Here is an 18390-nt window from a genome sequence, read left to right as displayed (position 1 = left end):
CACTCATCGCCCTCCCGGATACGGATGAGGTTATACGCTCCACGCAGATCCAACTTGGTGAAGATTTTCCCCTTCCGCACGGTCGCTAGGAGGTCATCAATCTTGGGCATGGGGAAGGCCTTGGGCTTGGTCATGGAATTTACGGCCCTGTAATCCACAATGAGTCTTTTCTGGGGCGTGTCCTTCTTCTTTACAAAAAACACAGGACTGCCCCCCACTGCTTTGGACTCCCAGATGAATCCACGCTTCAAATTATGCTCTATGAACTCCCTGAGTTCTTGCATCTCGTCCTCAGACATGGAATACAGCTTCGCAGTCGGCAGCTGCGCCCCCGGCAACAGGTCGATCGCGCAATCGTAAGGTCTGTGGGGCGGCAGCTGGTCAGCTTCCTTCTCGCAGAAAACCTCCAGGAAACTCTCGTACTTGCGAGGAACTGCCTGCGCCATGCCAAGTTGCAGCTGCTGCTCCGCCCCCTCCTCCTGGCTGGACTGGATACAATGTTGAGCACAGTACGATGAGCAAAAGGTGATCTGCCGTTGGTACCACGCTATCGCAGGACTGTGTCTCTCCAGCCAACTCATGCCTAGTACTATAGGCGTGTCCGACAGGCGGGTGACATTGAAGCTGATGACTTCTCTATGATGTCCAATTCGCATCTCCATGGGAGGCGTCTGTTGCACAACTTGTCCTCCCAGCAATTTCCTGCCATCAACCGTGACTACGTTTAGAGGCGTTGTCGCGGGCAGAAGCGCTATGCGATGCTGCTTGATGAAATGCACCCCCACAAAGTCCGCGTTGCTCCCAGAATCGATCGTGATGGGGACTTCCAGGGTGGTTCCGTTCGGCAACTGGAGTGTTGCAGTGAGCTGCACCGTTGGCTTGGGTGGTAAAGGGTCTGTACGTTGCAAAGGCACTGGGGACTGCTCTACAGATTCGCCTGGCTGAGCCCCAGCAGCTCTGCTTCCAGCCAGGCACTGTCGTTTCCCTGAGGCTGCTCTTCTTGCATCACTTCTGCTGCCACTGTTGCTAAGGCTGCAGTGTGCTTCTGGGGCCTCTGGGGGCACTCTTTCGCCATGTGCTGTGCACTGTCACAGATGTAACATTTCCTGTTCCCTCTAGGAGGCTTCGCCTTTACTGCACCGGATGCTGGGACTCTGGCTGTTGCTTGAGCCTTAGCACCACCAATTTCCATCGGTTCCTCCCCCTGCCGCGCCAGAGGCGAGGGATGTGCCTGGCTGAAGTCTCTGGGGAGAAAAGGAGGCGTCCTTGCCGGTGCACGCGCCTGGCGTCCCTCCTCATTGTGCCAAGGACGTTCCTCGTGCCGCACCTCTATTGCAAGAGCCCTCTGCACGACGTCCTCCAGGGTCTGAGGTCTGTCTCCCCTGGCAAGTTCATCTTTTATGGGGCTGCTGAGACCCTCCCAGAACAAATCTGTCACTGGTTTGCAGTCCTTCTCCCAGCCTAAGACAGTCAGTAAGGCGAAAAATCGCGAATGATACTGACGCACAGTGGCTCTGCCTTGCCGCAACCCGTGCATTTCCCTGCGTGCAAGATCAAGATCCACGGTTGACTGGAAACAAGCGTCCATCGCTTTAATAAATTCATCAGAATCGCGGCGGGCAGGGCCGTCTTCGCGCCACAAATTGCGCAACCAAGCTCTTGCCTCCCCATGCAAATGAGACACAATAAACCCCACTTTCTCCTCTTCATCTTTAAAGTCATTACGAAGCAAATGCAGTGCATACAAGACGTCTGCTCTGAAACTTGGGTAGTGCTTTAGGTTCCCATCGAAGTGGGTGACTAGACTGCCCCCCCCCCGCCTTCCAAGTCCAATTCCCTCTGATCTGGACCCTGGGAACCCTTCCTTGCTTGCACGCTCCCACCTTATTTGCAGGTCCTGGCAGCGCTTCTCCGCTTCATCACTCTTCTTCTGAGATGCAATGACTGCAGCGGTGAGTTCTGTAACTGCGTTGCGCAGCGTTGCTAGTTGCTCCTCCGCACTCATGGCCGCTACCGTTCGTGAGCTTTGCAAAAAAAAATTTTGCGTTCTGAGGGAGGGTACTTACTGTCAGAGTCACCCGTGGTCCCAGCTCACAAGAGACCAAAGTCCACTCCAGCTTATGTACAAAAGCTTTAATTGAAGAACATTATTAGCTTTACATCCGAGCTCCGTGACTCTACGTCTGTTACGCTTAGACCGCTGAAGTACCCTCTGAGTCGGTCCCCCCTCTACACCAGTTTAAGAGGCTTGTACTGGTCCACCTCTTTCTCTCTTTCCTTTTCCGCAGGGTCTTTCTGCCCCCCTGTGTTCTCTCCCTTCGGGACTCTCCAGAGGCTGAGTCCTCTGCCGCCTCCTCCCCCCTCCTTCGGGCTTTGGGACCAGGCTCCTCCCCAGGACTCTCTTCATTTCCGCGCGCCTCCCATTTTGAACTTGGCGCGCGTACGTTGCTCCTGACCTTGCCTTCGACAGTTACACTGCCCTCGATACTACTTTCCTCCCCTTCCGGCAGGACGTTTTGCCCTGATCTCCTTCCCCTCTCTGCTTCCTGTTCTGCTCCTTCTGACACACTGGTCACTCCTCCCCCCTCACTCCGTTCCAGCGGAGCAGCCGGTCTCGCTCTCCAACTCCCACTGGGGGTTCCCCCTTCGTTTCCCTGCTCCTGACTGCTTCCCCCTCTAGCTTCCCTTGGCTTGACCAGAGGGGCTCCCTTTTGGGAGTCCTCCGATTCACTGGACGGACTCATGGACAATCTTGGGTCATTGTCATCCTCTTCCTCGTCACTCTGGAATCCTTCCCCCTCACTCTCTGTCTCCTCCCTCATCTGCGCCTCTCTCCCTGAACCCCTGACAATAACGAACTTAATAATGCAAACACATTGGCATTTGGCAATAACAAAAGTTTCTTCAGCAACACAATTTACAAAGACTCATAATCTAGTCTCTAGAAACTTGCTATAACATGAAATAATAATAGGTGTAAATATATGATGCAAACTACTAATAATTATAAACAGCAGAATATAGGCACCCTGTATATAGAAATGAGCAAAGCGGTGATATTTTAGGGAGCAGGCGAGCAGACAGGGCCCAGGACTTGCATCATAGGAGCGTACACAACGCAAAACAATGTTGCTGTATGTAGTTTTTTAAAAAAAAATCTTTTATTTTGGAAATGTACATCCAGGTTTTTCCTCCTTTATATTTTCGGGGCCCCAAGAGAGTGGGGCCCTAAGCTATAGCTTGTTGAGCTTATACATAAATCTGGGACTGGTTAGGCTGCTAATAGGGGCCGGTGGCTGACAGCATGTGGGAAAGGTAAAGGTAAAGGTAAAGGTAAAGGTAAAGGTAAAGGTAAAGGGACCCCTGACCATTAGGTCCACTCTGGGGTTGCAGTGCTCATCTCACTCTATAGGCCCAGGAAGCCGGCATACAGCTTCTGGGTCATGTGGCCAGCATGACTAAGCCGCTTCTGGCGAACCAGAGCAGCACACGAAAATGCCGTTTACCTTCCCACCACAGTGGTACCTATTTATCTACTTTGACGTGCTTTCGAACTGCTAGGTTGGCAGGAGCAGGGACCGAGCAACGGGAGCTCACCCCGTGGTGGGGATTCGAACTGCCGACCTTCTGATCGGCAAGTCCTAGGCTCTGTGGTTTAACCCACAGCGCCACACGTGTCCCACGACAGCATGTGGAACCTCTGCTAAAACACTGGCAGGGGACAGGCTGATGGCTTTTGTTTTGACATACAAAGCCCTGCACAATTTGGGTCCAGGATAATCTTAAGGACCTCCTGAGCCATTATATCCCAGCCTGATCACTGATATCATCTGGAAGAGGACTGCTATTTTGTAGAAAGATAGAACTGGAGAATTGGAGGGGACCCCGAGGGTCATCTAGTCCAAACCCCTGAAATGAAGGAATCTTTTGCCCACGGTGGAGCTCAAACCCACAGCCGTGAGATTAAGAGTCTCAAGCTGTACTGGCTGAGCTATTCAGCTATTCCAGGTGGCCTGAACTAAAATAATTTATTTTAATCCTTCCCACGCTGTGGCACCCTCGCTTTTGACTTGCAGGCATCCCGTGACGACTTTTTTAAACGCTGACAGGCCTTACAGAGCTGTTTTAATTTCCTTTATTTTTATTAGTCAGCCACCTGCGTGATTATCTGTATTTTAATTTTTTTTTAATGGTGTTTTACATTTCAACACTGCACATCGCCCTGAGGGCTGGTGGCATGGAAATAACTTTTATAAATAAACGAAAACTACGTAAAACACACACACTGAGGATTCTGCTCTCTGTCTTTTACCTGTTTCTGTGCGTTCCAAGAGTTCTTCGGAAGAGACCGACCCCGGCAGCTTGCTCTGAACAGTTCCAATACAGCTTACCGCCTGCAAAATTTGGCTGACAACACGGAATATGTGATTTCGCTGTATGTCCTTTTTGGTTCGGTAGAGGGTCCGGGGATCACCATCACTGCAAGGACCTGTGAGTATATTTGCATCGCAGACAAAAAAAGAACTGGACCTCCTTTCTACCATGCATAATAATAATAATAATAATAATAATAATAATATTTATACCCCGCCCATCTGGCTGGGTTTCCCCAGCAACTCTGGCGGCTTCCAACATAATATTAAAATACAATAGCCCGTCAAACATTAAAAGCTTTCCTAAACAGGGCTGCCTTCAGATGTCTTCTAAAAGTCTGGTAGTTGTTTTTCTCTTTGACATCTGGTGGGAGGGTGTTCCACAGGGCGGGTGCCACTACTGAGAAGGCCCTCTGCCTGGTTCCCTGTAACTTGGCTTCTCGTAGGGAGGGAACCGCCAGAAGGCCCTCAGAGCTGGACCTCAGCGTCCGGGCAGAACGATGGGGGTGGAGACGCTCCTTCAGGTATACTGGACCGAGGCCGTTTAGTGCTTTTAAGGTCAGGACCAACACTTTAAATTGTGCTCGGAAACGTACTGGGAGCCAGTGTAAGTCTTTCAAGACCAGTGTTATATGGACACGGCCGCCGTTCTCAGTCACCAGTCTAGCTGCTGCATTCGGTCCAGTATACCTGAAGGAGCGTCTCCACCATCATCGTTCTGCCCGGACGCTGAGGTCCAGCACCGAGGGCCTTCTGGCGGTTCCCTCATTGCGAGAAGCAAAGCCACAGCGCCCGCCCTGTGGAACGCCCTTCCAGCAGATGTCAAAGCGATAAACAACTACCTGACATTCAGAAGACATCTTAAGGCAGCCCTGTTCAGGGAAGTTTTTAACGTGTGATATTTTACTGTATTTTTGGTTTCTATGGAAGCTGCTCAGAGTGGCTGGGGGGAGGGGCCAGCCAGATGGGCGGGGTATAAATAATTAATAATAATAATAATAATAATAATAATAATAATAATAATAATGGATTAGTTGTAGTTTCCGGGTCGCCTTCAAAGGTAGCCCCACGTAGAGCGCATTGCAGTAGTCCAAGCAAGAGATAACTAGAGCATGCACTACTCTGGCGAGACAGTCTGCAGGCAGATAGGGTCTCAGCCTGCGTACCAGGTGGAGTTGATAAACAGCTGCCCTGGACACAGAATTGACCTGAACCTCCATGGACAGCTGTGAGTCCAGAATGACTCCCAGGCTGCGCACCTGGTCCTTCAGGGGCACAGTTACCCCATTCAGGACCAGGGAGTCCTCCACACCTGCCCGCCTCCTGTCCCCCCAAAACAGTACTTCTGCATACAGTATCATTCCAAACCGACTTCTTGAGAGCTTGAGATTTTGCTGCCCCTGTCCCCCCCCCCTTCCATTCAGGTTGTGAATTCCTCTTAAGAAACCTTCCTCCACTAGCCAATGCTTAATACACAAGGGAGGGTTTCATTTTGCATCTTCCAAATTCCGGAAAAGGTGGGATGCTAAAAAATTGTAACATGGCTTGGGAATTCCAAAGATATTTTGGTTCAACTAATATGATTTTGTTTTGCTTGGAATATAAGATGTGTGTAAAATTGCAATCATTTAAAACGATTGCCAGATAGTTGCAGTTCTATTATTACTATTATAATGATGATGATGATGATGATTAAGCATTGCCTGGCATTTTCAGAAGGTAAACGTCCAGACACAAAAAATAATAGCAGGTTTGAATTCCTCACACCCAAAAGCATACCTTTAAGGCCTCTTGCTGAAGAAGTTTGCAAAATTTGAGTTTCACCCCCTAAAATGACAGACCCTATCAGGGTCGGATTTAGGTTTGATGAGGCCCTAAGCTACTAAAGGTAATGGGGTCCTTTATATATTCAGCTGTCCTTTGTCAACAACAAATGGTCACTGTTTTTTGTGTTGAATATGGTAATTTATGGACCTAACAGGTATCTCAAGCCATTTGCACATGTTGCCATGCAATCAGTCCATGCTGAATGTAGGTACCCTATATATAGATATGAGCAAACCAGTGATATTTTAGGGAGTAGGCTAGCAGGCGGGGGCCATTACGTATATCATAGGAGCCTAAAGATAAAAGTAAAGGGACCCCTGACCATTAGGTCCAGTCGTGGATGACTCTGGGGTTGCTACGCTCATCTCACTTTACTGGCTGAGGGAGCCGGCGTTCAGCTTCCGGGTCATGTGGCCAGCATGACTAAGCCGCTTCTGGCGAACCAGAGCAGCGCACCAAAATGCCATTTACCTTCCCACTGTAGCGGAACCTATTTATCTACTTGCACTTTGACGTGCTTTCGAACTGCTAGGTTGGCAGGAGCAGGGACTGAGCAATGGGAGCTCACCCCGTCGCGGGGATTTGAACCGTCGACCTTCTGATCAGCAAGCCCTAGGCTCTGTGGTTTAACCCATAGTGCCACTTACCGCATTTTTCACTCTATAAGACGCACCAGACCACAAGACGCACCTAGTTTTTGGAGGAGGAAAACACGAAAAAAAATATTCTGAATCTCAGAAGCCAGAACAGCAAGAGGGATCGCTGCGCAGTGAAATGAGCAATCCCTCTTGCTGTTCTGGCTTCTGGGATAGCTGTGCAGCCTGCATTCGCTCCATAAGACACACACACATTTCCCCTTACTTTTTAGGAGGGAAAAAGTGAATCTTATAGAGCAAAAAATACAGTATATCATTGGAACCTACACAACACAAAACACTGTTGCTGTGTGTAGGTTTTATTTTATTTGTTTTTTATCTTATATTTTGGAAATGTACATCCAGGTTTTTTCCCCTTTATATTTTTTGGGGGCCCCGCCCCCAAGAGATTGGGGCCCTAAGCTGTACCTTGTTTAGCTTATGCGTAAATCTGGCACTGGACCTTATTACCATGCCCCTTTTCTTGGCAGCTCCTCTGGGTTATGTGACTCATTTCAAGGCAACCTCTTCCGCGAGCACCTCCATCTCTCTGTCCTGGAGCGCTGTCCCTGCAGCCAACAAATATAAGATTGTCTGGAAACCATCTGGAACCGAGCTAGGTATGTTGATGTCTGTCCCTGGCATTTGTCCACCTAAGATACCCTCTGTAACAAGAAGCCTAATGGTGTTCGTGCGAAGTGTGACCATATGAGATAACCTTTTTCAGTCTGAGGGCCACATTCCTTTCTGGGTGACCTTCCAGGGGCCACATGACAGCAGGGGGTGGGGCCAAAGGCTAAAGTGGGCAGGGCAACAAATGTAAAATTAATCTTTGTTCAGTAGCCTAGTTTCTGTACCACCACCCTGTTAGGTTTCTGTTTGTGCCACTGGGCAGTGCTTGGAGTCACAAGACTCTGTTTACATTCCAGAGATTCCAGACTGTTGGAAGTCTCAAGGGAGACGGAAGTTGATATTACTGGTTTCCTGTTTCTTTTATATATATATACATATATAATATTTATTAAGATTTTGCATAATAAAACAAATATCACAATCAGAAAAAACAAAAAAGAAAGACAATCAAAAACAACACAGTCCAAAAATGAAAAAAGTAGAGATAGTCAGAAAAAAAAACAGAGAAAAGAAAAAAAAATTCTTGCTTACTGTCTTTATAACCCTCTTTCCTGACTTCCTCACATCTCCCTTTTCTGTGTTCCCCTTTACACAATCAAGTTCAGCAATTCCCTACCCTCTTTCCAATCTTATTCAATATTATACATTTCAACCTATTATGCCTTTGGTTTCCTTTCCTTTTAAAATCATTTATCCCATGTTCTTTATAACTTAATCCTTTATATCATTTGTTTAGTCTCGACATAATAATACTCTGTTCTTACCCCTTTTTTCTTCAAAACATTTTTACATATTTCTTTTTACCATGTCACTGATGCCCTATTCTCTTTATATCCAACATCATTTTAACATTCAAACATTTTACAGTGTTTTTGGAGATATTCTTTGAACTTCTTCCAGTCCTCCGGTTTCCTGTTTCTTTATACCAGTTGCCGCTCTGCTTTCACAGAGAGAGGATGTATATTTCTTTTCTGTCTGCGTAGTTAGAAATAAAACTCTTAGCAATATAGCTCATATTTCTCGACCTTCGCTGCTGCTTGTATACTCTGCGTAATTAGGGAACGTGCCTGGAGCCTCATCAAAGGTTCAGGTTGTTAATCACCATCAGAGGACTCGACCGGAGGAGTAGCTCGGTCGAACACAAGTTCTGACACACCCACCCCTCTAGGTCCTCCATGCAGACAAGCAAGAGACTTTATCAGAGTTTAAGCACACATTCTGAAAGACTAGTACAGTCATCCCTGGGATCCCAAATGCCTTGCAAGTCGAATGTTTTGGCACCCAAATGCCACAAACCTGGAAGTGAGTGTTCTGGTTTGCGAACGTTCATTGGAACCTGAATGTGCGACACAGCATCCGATTGGCTGCAGGAGCTTCCTGCATGAATTGGAAGTAGAAATATACAATCCCCTTTAAACAATTGATGACATGTTAACCCTTGCAACATACGAACTAATAGACATACTTTGTTTGGACAAATATACTGACATTTGGAATTAGTTTCTACAGAAGATATGTTGTATTAATAATCATATGTATTAGGACAATATTATTATTCCTATGTATAGAAATGTAACGTAATAGTAACTATATCATATTATATTTTTCTTATTTTATTTGTTGCTCTTTTCTTCTCCCTTCCTCACTTTATTTTCTACTACTGAAATTATTTTAATAAGAATAAAAGCACGCATTCCACATGATCTGAAGCCCAAACTACATGCTTGCTTGTTTCCAAAACCCCGTGCATCCCTAAGCAGGCCACATCTTGAGCAAAATAATTTGTTATGTCTTTTTCCAGCTCAAATGTGCCCTCCGCACTCTGCTTTTATCACCCATGGTGGGACACACAGGAAAAGCTTCACGGACCCCACCTCTTTTCTGCTAATCAAAAGTGTGCCAGGCCTGATAAATCAAGTCTGCCGTGTTTTATAGTGATTGGCACGCCATAAAACTTCGGCATCTTTCACCTGCCAAGCTTAAGGGAAGATGATTTTGAGCTGAGAAGAGGCTGGAGAGGGAAAGGTTAAGGAAAGTTTGCCAGGGTTTTTTAGGGATTTAAAAACCCGCCACAACCAAATAAATAATAATAATAATAATAATAATAATAATAATAATAATAATAATTTATTATTTATACCCCGCCCATCTGGCTGGGATTCCCCAGCCACTCTGGGCGGCTTCCAACAAAATATCAAAATACCGTAATACATCAAACATTAAAAGTTTCCCTAAACAGGGCTGCCTTCAGATGTGTTCTAAAAGTCTGGTAGTTGTTTTTCTCTTTGACATCTGGTGGGAGGGCGTTCCACAGGGCGGGTGCCACTACCAAGAAGGCCCTCTGCCTGGTTCCCTGTAACTTGGCTTCTCGCAGTCAGGGAACCGCCAGAAGGCCCTCGGCGCTGGACCTCAGTGTCCGGGTAGAATGATGGGGGTGGAGATGCTCCTTCAGATATACTGGACCGAGGCCGTTTAGGGCTTTAAAGGTCAGCACCAACACTTTGAATTGTGCTCGGAAACGTACTGGGAGCCAATGTAGGTCTTTCAAGACCAGAGTTATGTGGTCTTGGCGGCCGCTCCCAGTTACCATTCTAGCTGCCGCATTCTGGATTAGTTGTAGTTTCCAGGTCACCTTCAAAGGTCACCCCACATAAAGAGCATTGCAGTAGTCCAAGCGGGAGATAACCAGAGCATGCACCTCCTGCGAGTCAGTCTGCGGGCAGATAGGGTCTCACATGTAGTTAGAGCCTCAGATTGTAAGCTCTGGGAAAGGGCCATGGATACTGATGAATAATAACAGAAACTTGTTTTGCAAGGACGAAAGCAAACTTGGCCGTTGGTATTTCTGTTTCAGAGAAAGACACTGCTCAGAGCCATCTCCTAGACAGCGGAGTTCTTGCTTACCGTTTGGAAAATTTGCTGCCTGATACCCAGTACACCATTGGGATTTGTGCTGTGTTTGGAGCCTCCGATGGAAGAGTCGTGACCCTTACTCAAGGCACCGGTAACTGCAGGGTTCGCAAGGGAACATTGCTGAGCTGGGGCAGTGAATTATTTTGCCGTGGCTAAGGTAGTAAACATTAAGTCATGGGCTAGTCTTGCATTCTTGGCTAGCTGCCCCACAGCAAATTGTGCAAGAGCCGAGCTTACTATAAATCGCCTTGTGTCTCTCTATTGCAGGGTTTCATAAACGTGGGTCTCTAGCTGTTTTGGGACTACAATTTCCATCATCCCTGACCACAGGTCCTGCTAGCTAGGGGTGATGATTAAGCATTCTTTATCAATCTTCTGAGAAAAATACAAAATCTTATGCAAAGCCACAGAGACTTTCAAACTACCCAACCTAAGATGAACTTTTAATGTCTGATTTCAATGGATTTTTCAAGTGCTTAACTCAGTCTTTTGTTTTCTTTATCTTTTTAGGTAAGTTCATGAAGATACCAACAAAGGGTAAGTTCGGTGTTGTTCACAATACCGAGAGATGCTAGTGAAGTTGTAGATGGATGTTCGTGAAGTTGTAGACTGCAAATCAGTCTCTTAAGCTTAAGCCAAGAAATAGTAAAGGTAAGGGAAAAGGGACCCCTGACCATTAGGTCCAGTCGTCACCAACTCTGGGGTTGCGGCACTCATCTCGCTTTATTGGCCGAAGGAACTGGCATACAGCTTCCGGGTCATGTGGCCAGCATGATTAAGCCGCTTCTGGCGAACCAGAGCAGCGCACGGAAACGCCGTTTACCTTCCCGCCGGAGCGGTACCTATTTATCTACTTGCACTTTGACGTGCTTTCAAACTGCTAGGTTGGCAGGAGCAGGGACCGAGCAACAGGAGCTCACCCTGTTGTGGGGATTTGAACCGCCGACCTTCTGATCGGCAAGTCCTAGGCTCTGTGGTTTAACCCACAGCGCCACACGCGTCCCCAAGAAATAGTACACTCGCTACGAAATTGAATATCAATATACGTATCAAGGCTTTGAGATTAGACCACTGAAGAAGCCCAGAATATCATAGAATCATATTCGATGTGATTGGCCGGTTAATAAAAAATTATTATTTTTTTTAAAAAGAAAATCATAGAATCATAGAATCATAGAGTTGGAAGAGACCACAAAGGCCATCGAGTCCAACCCCCTGCCAAGCAGGAAACACCATCAGAGCACTCCTGACATATGGTTGTCAAGCCTCTGCTTAAAGACCTCCAAACAAGGAGACTCCACCACACTCCTTGGCAGCAAATTCCACTGTCGAACAGCTCTTACTGTCAGGAAGTTCTTCCTAATGTTTAGGTGGAATCTTTTTTCTTGTAGTTTGGATCCATTGCTCCGTGTCCGCTTCTCTGGAGCAGCAGAAAACAACCTTTCTCCCTCCTCTATGTGACATCCTTTTATATATTTGAATATGCCTATCATATCACCCCTTAACCTCCTCTTCTCCAGGCTAAACATGCCCAGCTCCCTTAGCCGTTCCTCATAAGGCATCGTTTCCAGGCCTTTGACCATTTTGGTTGCCCTCCTCTGGACACGTTCCAGTTTGTCAGTGTCCTTCTTGAACTGTGGTGCCCAGAACTGCTGCTCGTCTTCATATACCTGATCGACTGTAATGAGGGAGAGATCCTCAAATGGAGTCTGCTCTTCGTCTTCCATGCTAGGGGAGAGGACCTCAAAGCGATTGTGTATTTCTAAACAATCAGAGCGAACCCTGGGCTTCCTACTTCTTTGAGTCACGTTTCTCCATATATCTCCATAATGGGAGAGTGCTACCTGCAAGCCCCAGTAAAAGCGCACCATCAGGGGCGAACAGCGGCCTCTTGATTACTTGGACCGCCAGGGCGAAACAGGTGCAAAACGGCGGCACCCTGTCTACAACTTCATTAACATCCATCTACAACTTCACTAGCACCTCTCAGTATTGTGAACAACACCAAACCTACCCTTTGTTGGTACCTTCATGAACTTACCTAAAAAGACAAAGGAAACAAAAGACTGCGTTGAGCACTTGAAAAATCCATTGAAATCAGACATTAAAAGTTCATCTTAGGTTGTGTTCTGGTCCTGAGAGTTAACTGTGTGGCAAGGTCCGAGTCCAGTCCAAGGTTGAGGGTGCGATATGGAGGCTGTCCGTCAAGGCTGAAGCGGGGTCCAAGGCAGGGAGTCAGGTGGGGTCAGGAACTCTGGCAGAAGAGCAGGATATGGTGCAGGCAGGAACAGGCTACCAACAACGTTGCTCCAGCAACCTGGGACTGGGGCTGGCTGGCTTTTATCTGCCCCGGGGCATAGGGTGGCCCCGATCCTCAGGTGACTCGCCTCTCCTGGCCTGGAGGTGAGCACTCCTCCTGCGGGAACTTAGTTCCCTCCGCCTCTCTGCCCTGAGCCTCTGCAGCTCAGGAGAGGCTGGAGGGTTACCGGACCCAGAGGCAACCTCAGCTTCCTCTGACGGGGCTGAGAGTGGAGCACCTGCAGGCAATGGGTCCTCCATCACCTCAGGGGCCAGAGCAGACTCAGCTGGTGCCTGCACCTGAGGACCCAGCACAGGTGAGGACCCTTCAGGCTCAGGCCCCAGCCCCGGCTCAGCTGGTTCTGGAGGCAGGGACTCCTGTGCAGGCTGGGATTCCTCAGGTTCAGCCTCCGAGTCCGAATCCCAGGCCATCACAGGCTGGGTAGTTCGCAAGTCTCTGTGGTTTTGCATTTTTCTCAGAAGATTGATAAAGAATGTATAATCATTTTGGTAATTATTGTGTGCATATTAGTCGCCGACGTGTTGCATGAGCTGTATTACTTCTATCAGTGGCGCAGGTTGCATTTTTCTAGCTAGGGGTGATGGGCAAGGCACTGCCTCCCAGCCTTTCAACCCTTCGGCTAGAGGTGACAGAGACTGTACATAAGGGCAAATGAAGAGGCTGGCTGGATGAGGCCAATGGCCTGCCCAGTAACCTGTTCTCACAGTGGCCAAACAGATGGCCGTGGGAAACCCACAAGCAAGAACTGGACGTGGGGCCTTCTGGTTGCAAAGCAGATGCCCCACGACTGAACTATGGGTGGACCTGAACTAAAGGGCATAGAGTCATAGAAACTGTAGAGTTGGAAGGGACCCCAAGGGTCATCTAGTCCAACCCCCTGCAATGCAGGGATATCAGCTAAAACATCCCTGGCAGATGGCCTTCAAACCTCTGCATAAAAACCTCCAAGGAAGGAGAGTTCACAATCTTACAAGGGAGACCGTTCCACTGTTGAGCAACTCTTGCTGTCAGAACGTTTTTCCGTGCTTCTAGTCGGAAGCAAAACTTGCAAAACTTGAAACCATTGGTTCGAGTCCTACCCTCCAGGGTATCCTTGAGATATTTGAAGATGGCATGAAGGAGGCTCGTTTGTATGTTTGACAGGTTTTTCCCCAAGGACATTGTTCTCTGAACCTCAAGGCAGTGAACTGTCAGAAGTTCAGCCTACACTCGAGTAGGACCCTGGCAGAGACACATGCCCGACTGGCATGTTCTCTCCCACCTGGTCGATCATTCGGGAGCTTCAAAAGCTTTCTTCTGCCCAAACATCACAGCGACCGATGCCAACCAACACCGGCACACTTAGGGGTCCGCAGAGGTTGCGCACCTTGCGTGACAGACCTCAGCAACTCAGCATTTTGGCTAATCTTTATTTACACTGCAACATGGCTCCCTCTCTGGGAGCCAGCATGGTGTAGTGGTTAAGAGCGGTGGACTCGTAATCTGGTGAACCGGATTCGATTCCCCGCTCCTCCACATGCAGCTGCTGGGTGACCTTGGGCCAATCACACTTCTTTGAAGTCTTTCAGCCTCACTCACCTCACAGAGTGTTTGTTGTGGAGGAGGAAGGGAAAGGAGATTGTTAGCCACTTCGAGACTCCTTAGGGTAGTGATAAAGCGGGATATCAAATCCAAACTCCTCCTCCTCCTCCTCCTCCTCCTCCTCCTCCTCCTCCTCCTCTTCTTCTTTTTCTTCTTCTTCTTCTTCTTCTTCTTCTTCTTCTCTAGCATCAGACAGCAAAGAGAAAAAGAACAAAGGACAATAGTCCCACTTCACGGAACACAGTAACACAAACATCCTGTCTCCGTCACTTCCCACTCTGTGGACTCAAAACATACACTGTCATGTGACAGACAAAATCTCATGACTGCAATCATGGAGCAGGGATTCTAACATGAACACCCATCTCTCTGGGACTTGTGGAGTTTCAGTTCCTCTTCATGGGATCAGGACCAGAGGGGAAAGCAAGCAGAAAGAGCCCCCTCTCACTTTTTACTCAGTGGAACATTCCAAAATATGATCCCTTCCTTGCACCCAGAAGTGGTTCGTTCCAGAATGCTACTGCTTACATTTCCTTTTCGCATTGTTTGTCTGCAGCAGGGTCTCGTGGGAACCTCTCCGTTCCCCTTCCAATGGTTCCATCTGCAAAACCTATTACAACTAGATTCCTGCCATTGAGTTCAAGACAATCCACTCCTCCAGCAGCCACCTCTCTCAGGCCAAGAACCACCTTTGCACATGTAGCCAGGATCCCTAAGGCAACAGCTCCTCCAGCTACTACCCCTGCCCCAGGTGAGCTTGAGACTCTCAACTGCTTCTTAATTTATGTTTACAATGAATGTACGGCCCATCTTCAAGTCCACCCTAGGAGGCTTATGAAGATAATAAAACAAACTTGAGAATCGGTCAGAACTCACATCAGTGAGACCTTGAATGGTTGTAAAATAAATACCTGGAAGCATTTCATGAAGGATTGTGGATTTGAGCTCTAGGAAGGCCGTTCATAATGATGGGGCCACCACAAAAAATGCCCTGCTATTTTCCTAAAGGGTGTGTCCAAGCAACCATAGTGATCTCCATGTTAAAGGGCCTGGCCATGCTTTGATCAGGTGTATAAGCTTTGGCCACTGAGAAACTCATTGTTTCTGTTCACAGTAGAAATTTACGTGCATAGCTCAGATTGGCTAGGAACCATGAGGTTACTAACCCACTTCCCCAATTGTCTACAGAGCATGGTTACTACATTTTTAAAAATGGGGCAGGGAGGAGGGGGGCTTATGGACATGGTCTGTGATTGACAGAGGCCACTGTCTTCCTTTCTCACTCCCAGTCTGCAGCAAATCCAAAGCAGACATTGCCTTTCTGGTGGATGAATCGTCAAGCATCGGCCAAAGTAACTTTGCCAAAATAAAGGACTTCCTCTTCCGCATCGTCTCTTATTTCCCCAGAATTGGGCCTGAAGGTACACAGGTAAAAGCTTCTGTGATACAGATGTTTGCACGGGTCACTAACAACAACAATAACAACAACAACAACAATAATAAAATTAAAATTTAATTAATACCCTGCCCTCCCTGGCCAGAGCTGGGCTCAGGGCAGCTAACACCAATAAAATCACAGTAAAAACATAATAGGGGGGAAAGAGGGGGGGTGGGGAAACCAATTTAAAATGCAGGTTAAAATGCAATTTAAAATGCAGCCTCATTTTAAAATAGCTGAAAAATCAAAACCATAAGGGGAGGGAAACATAAGGGTCAGACTGAGTCCAAACCAAAGGCCAGGCAGAACAGCTCTGTCTTGCAGGCCCTGCGGAAAGATGTCCAGTCCCGCAGGGCCCTAATCTCACCCGTGAAGTCACATAAGCACCACTCTTTCCGCACAGAGATCCCACCGAAAATCCGGGGTGCAGAAGGACTATAAGTGGACTTTCTGGTAGTGGCAGCCCATGCAAAGCTCTGGAATGTGGGTGTTCTGGGTGGAGGCAGGAAATGGCTCAATTTAGCTCCCTTCACCTGGGCTCAGTCGCTCCACAAGCTGCAGGCTACCATAGACCCGAGAAGGCTTTCGCCTTCCCCTCTTCCGCCCCAGTTGGCATGAGGAATGGGGCTGTGGGATGAGGGACAAAACATGTTGGAAATGTAAGGGTGTAGATTTACCAGGCGGTTGGAGGATGGATGGTGGCTAACGGATTGAGGTTGAATCCTGACAAGACAGAAGTACTGTTTTTGAGGGACAGGGGGCGGGCAGGTGTGGAGGACTCCCTGGTCCTGAATGGGGTAACTGTGCCCCTGAAGGACCAGCTGCGTAGCCTGGGAGTCATTTTGGACTCACAGCTGTCCATGGAGGCGCAGGCCAGTTCTGTGTCCAGGGCAGCTGTTTACCAGCTCCATCTGGTATGCAGGATGAGACCCTCCCCGCCCGCAGACTGTCTCGCCAGAGTGGTGCATGCTCTGGTTATCTCCCACTTGGACTGCTGCAATGCACTCTACGTGGGGCTACCTTTGAAGGTGACCCGGAAACTACAACTAATCCAGTATGCGGCAGCTAGACTGGTGACTGGGGGTAGCCGCCGAGACCACATAACACCGGTCTTGAAAGACCTACATTGGCTCTCAGTACGTTTCCGAGCACAATTCAAAGTGTTGACCTTGAAAGTCCTAAATGGCCTCAGCCCTGCAAACCTGAAGAAGCGTCTCCACCCCCATCGTTCTGCCTGGACGTGGAGGTCCAGCTCCGACTGCCTTCTGGCGGTTCCCTCATTGCGAGAAGCAAAGCTACAGGGAACCAGGCAGAGGGCCTTTTCGGTAGTGGCACTCACCCTGTGGAATGCCCTCCCATCAGATGTCAAAGAGATAAACAACTACCTGATATTCAGAAAACATCTTAAGGTAGCCCTGTTCAGGGAAGTTTTTAATGTGTGACATCTTAGTGTATTTTTTGTCTTTGTGGAAGCCGCCCAGAGTGGCTGGGGAAACCCAGCCAGATGGGCGGGGTACAAATAATATATTATTATTATTATTATTATTATTATTATTATTATTATTATTAGTGGTGGACTTGTGATAAAGTAAAAACATTTTGGGAATCGATCTACAGTGAACTAAAGAAGATGCTTAGATATACATTTCCCAAAAAGCCAGAAGCCTTTTTGCTAGGCTTGATGGGAAGTGAGATTATGAAGATATATCAAAGACTATTTCTGTACACCACAGCTGCCTCAAGGACTTTGTTGACCCAAAAATGGAAATGACAATAAATACCCACTATTGTGGAATGGGAGGCAAAGATGATGGATTTTGCTGAGTTGGCCAAACTGACTTGCAGGATCCGAGACTAGGACGATCAGAAATTCCAGAGAGACTGGAATAAATTTATTGTATATTTAAATGATAACTATAAAAAATTGAAGACACTAGCAGGACTGAAGTAAATCCTACAATATTGTAAAGAGTTAGAATGCACGATTGGATTTGATATGGGATACCGGTTGAAGGGAAGGAGGGAAGTCGTAAGCTCGGCGGAGCAAAAAAGTTTATATGTTGATTAATGTGTCGTTTGAAAAAGTGTTTAAGGAAAAACAATACAAATTTTGTGGCTGTGGATCCTGCCCTGCCACTGTCTGCTTGAGGTTTTTTTGGGGGGGGGGGGTTGCTCTGTTAGTTGCTGGGATGAGCAAATGTACGGGCAATTTTAGGAACCGCTGCTTAGCTGACTTTGGCTGGCTCTGCTGGCGAAATGGGAATGCTTGCAATCAGAATGGTTTTTCCTTCTGCTCCTTTTTTTCTGGCTAAACTCGGATGCTTCTTTCGCCTTCTCGTGCTAGATTGCTGTAGCTCAGTACAGCGAGGAGCCCAGGACGGAATTCCACTTTAACCGTTATAGAGACCGGAATGGCGTTTTGAAAGCTCTCAAGAGACTCCGCTATGCTGGCGGAAACACAAAAACCGGCGAGTATTGCATCGTTCAGTGTTTTCTTTGTTAAAAAATTACCGTATTTTTTTGCACCATAACACTCACTTTTTTCCTCCTAGAAAGTAAGGGGAAATGTCTGTGCGTGTTATGGAGGGAATGCCTACTGATGGCATGCCTACAGATTTTCCTCCTCTAAAAACTACGTGTGTGTTGTGGTCGGGTGCGTGTTATAGAGCG

The 18390-nt window shown here is 47.6% G+C and overlaps 1 protein-coding gene across 1 annotated transcript in view; it reads left to right on the top strand.

Moving 5' to 3' along the window:
• Nucleotides 1–18390, top strand: part of LOC309351654 (uncharacterized protein) — a 246190-nt gene that overhangs the window by 60249 nt on the left and 167551 nt on the right. The window contains exons 14-19 of the mRNA XM_081879440.1: nt 4333–4491; nt 7327–7455; nt 10323–10472; nt 14839–15033; nt 15572–15711; nt 18065–18188. Of these exons, the coding sequence (XP_081735566.1) occupies nt 4333–4491; nt 7327–7455; nt 10323–10472; nt 14839–15033; nt 15572–15711; nt 18065–18188 (897 nt within the window). The remainder of the gene's footprint in view (nt 1–4332; nt 4492–7326; nt 7456–10322; nt 10473–14838; nt 15034–15571; nt 15712–18064; nt 18189–18390) is intronic.

This window comes from Podarcis erhardii, assembly GCF_964252035.2.
Source record: "Podarcis erhardii genome assembly, chromosome: 10".
Lineage (NCBI taxonomy): Eukaryota > Metazoa > Chordata > Lepidosauria > Squamata > Lacertidae > Podarcis > Podarcis erhardii.
Note: the sequence above shows the minus strand (reverse complement) of the source record. Positions and strands in the feature narration are given on the sequence as shown.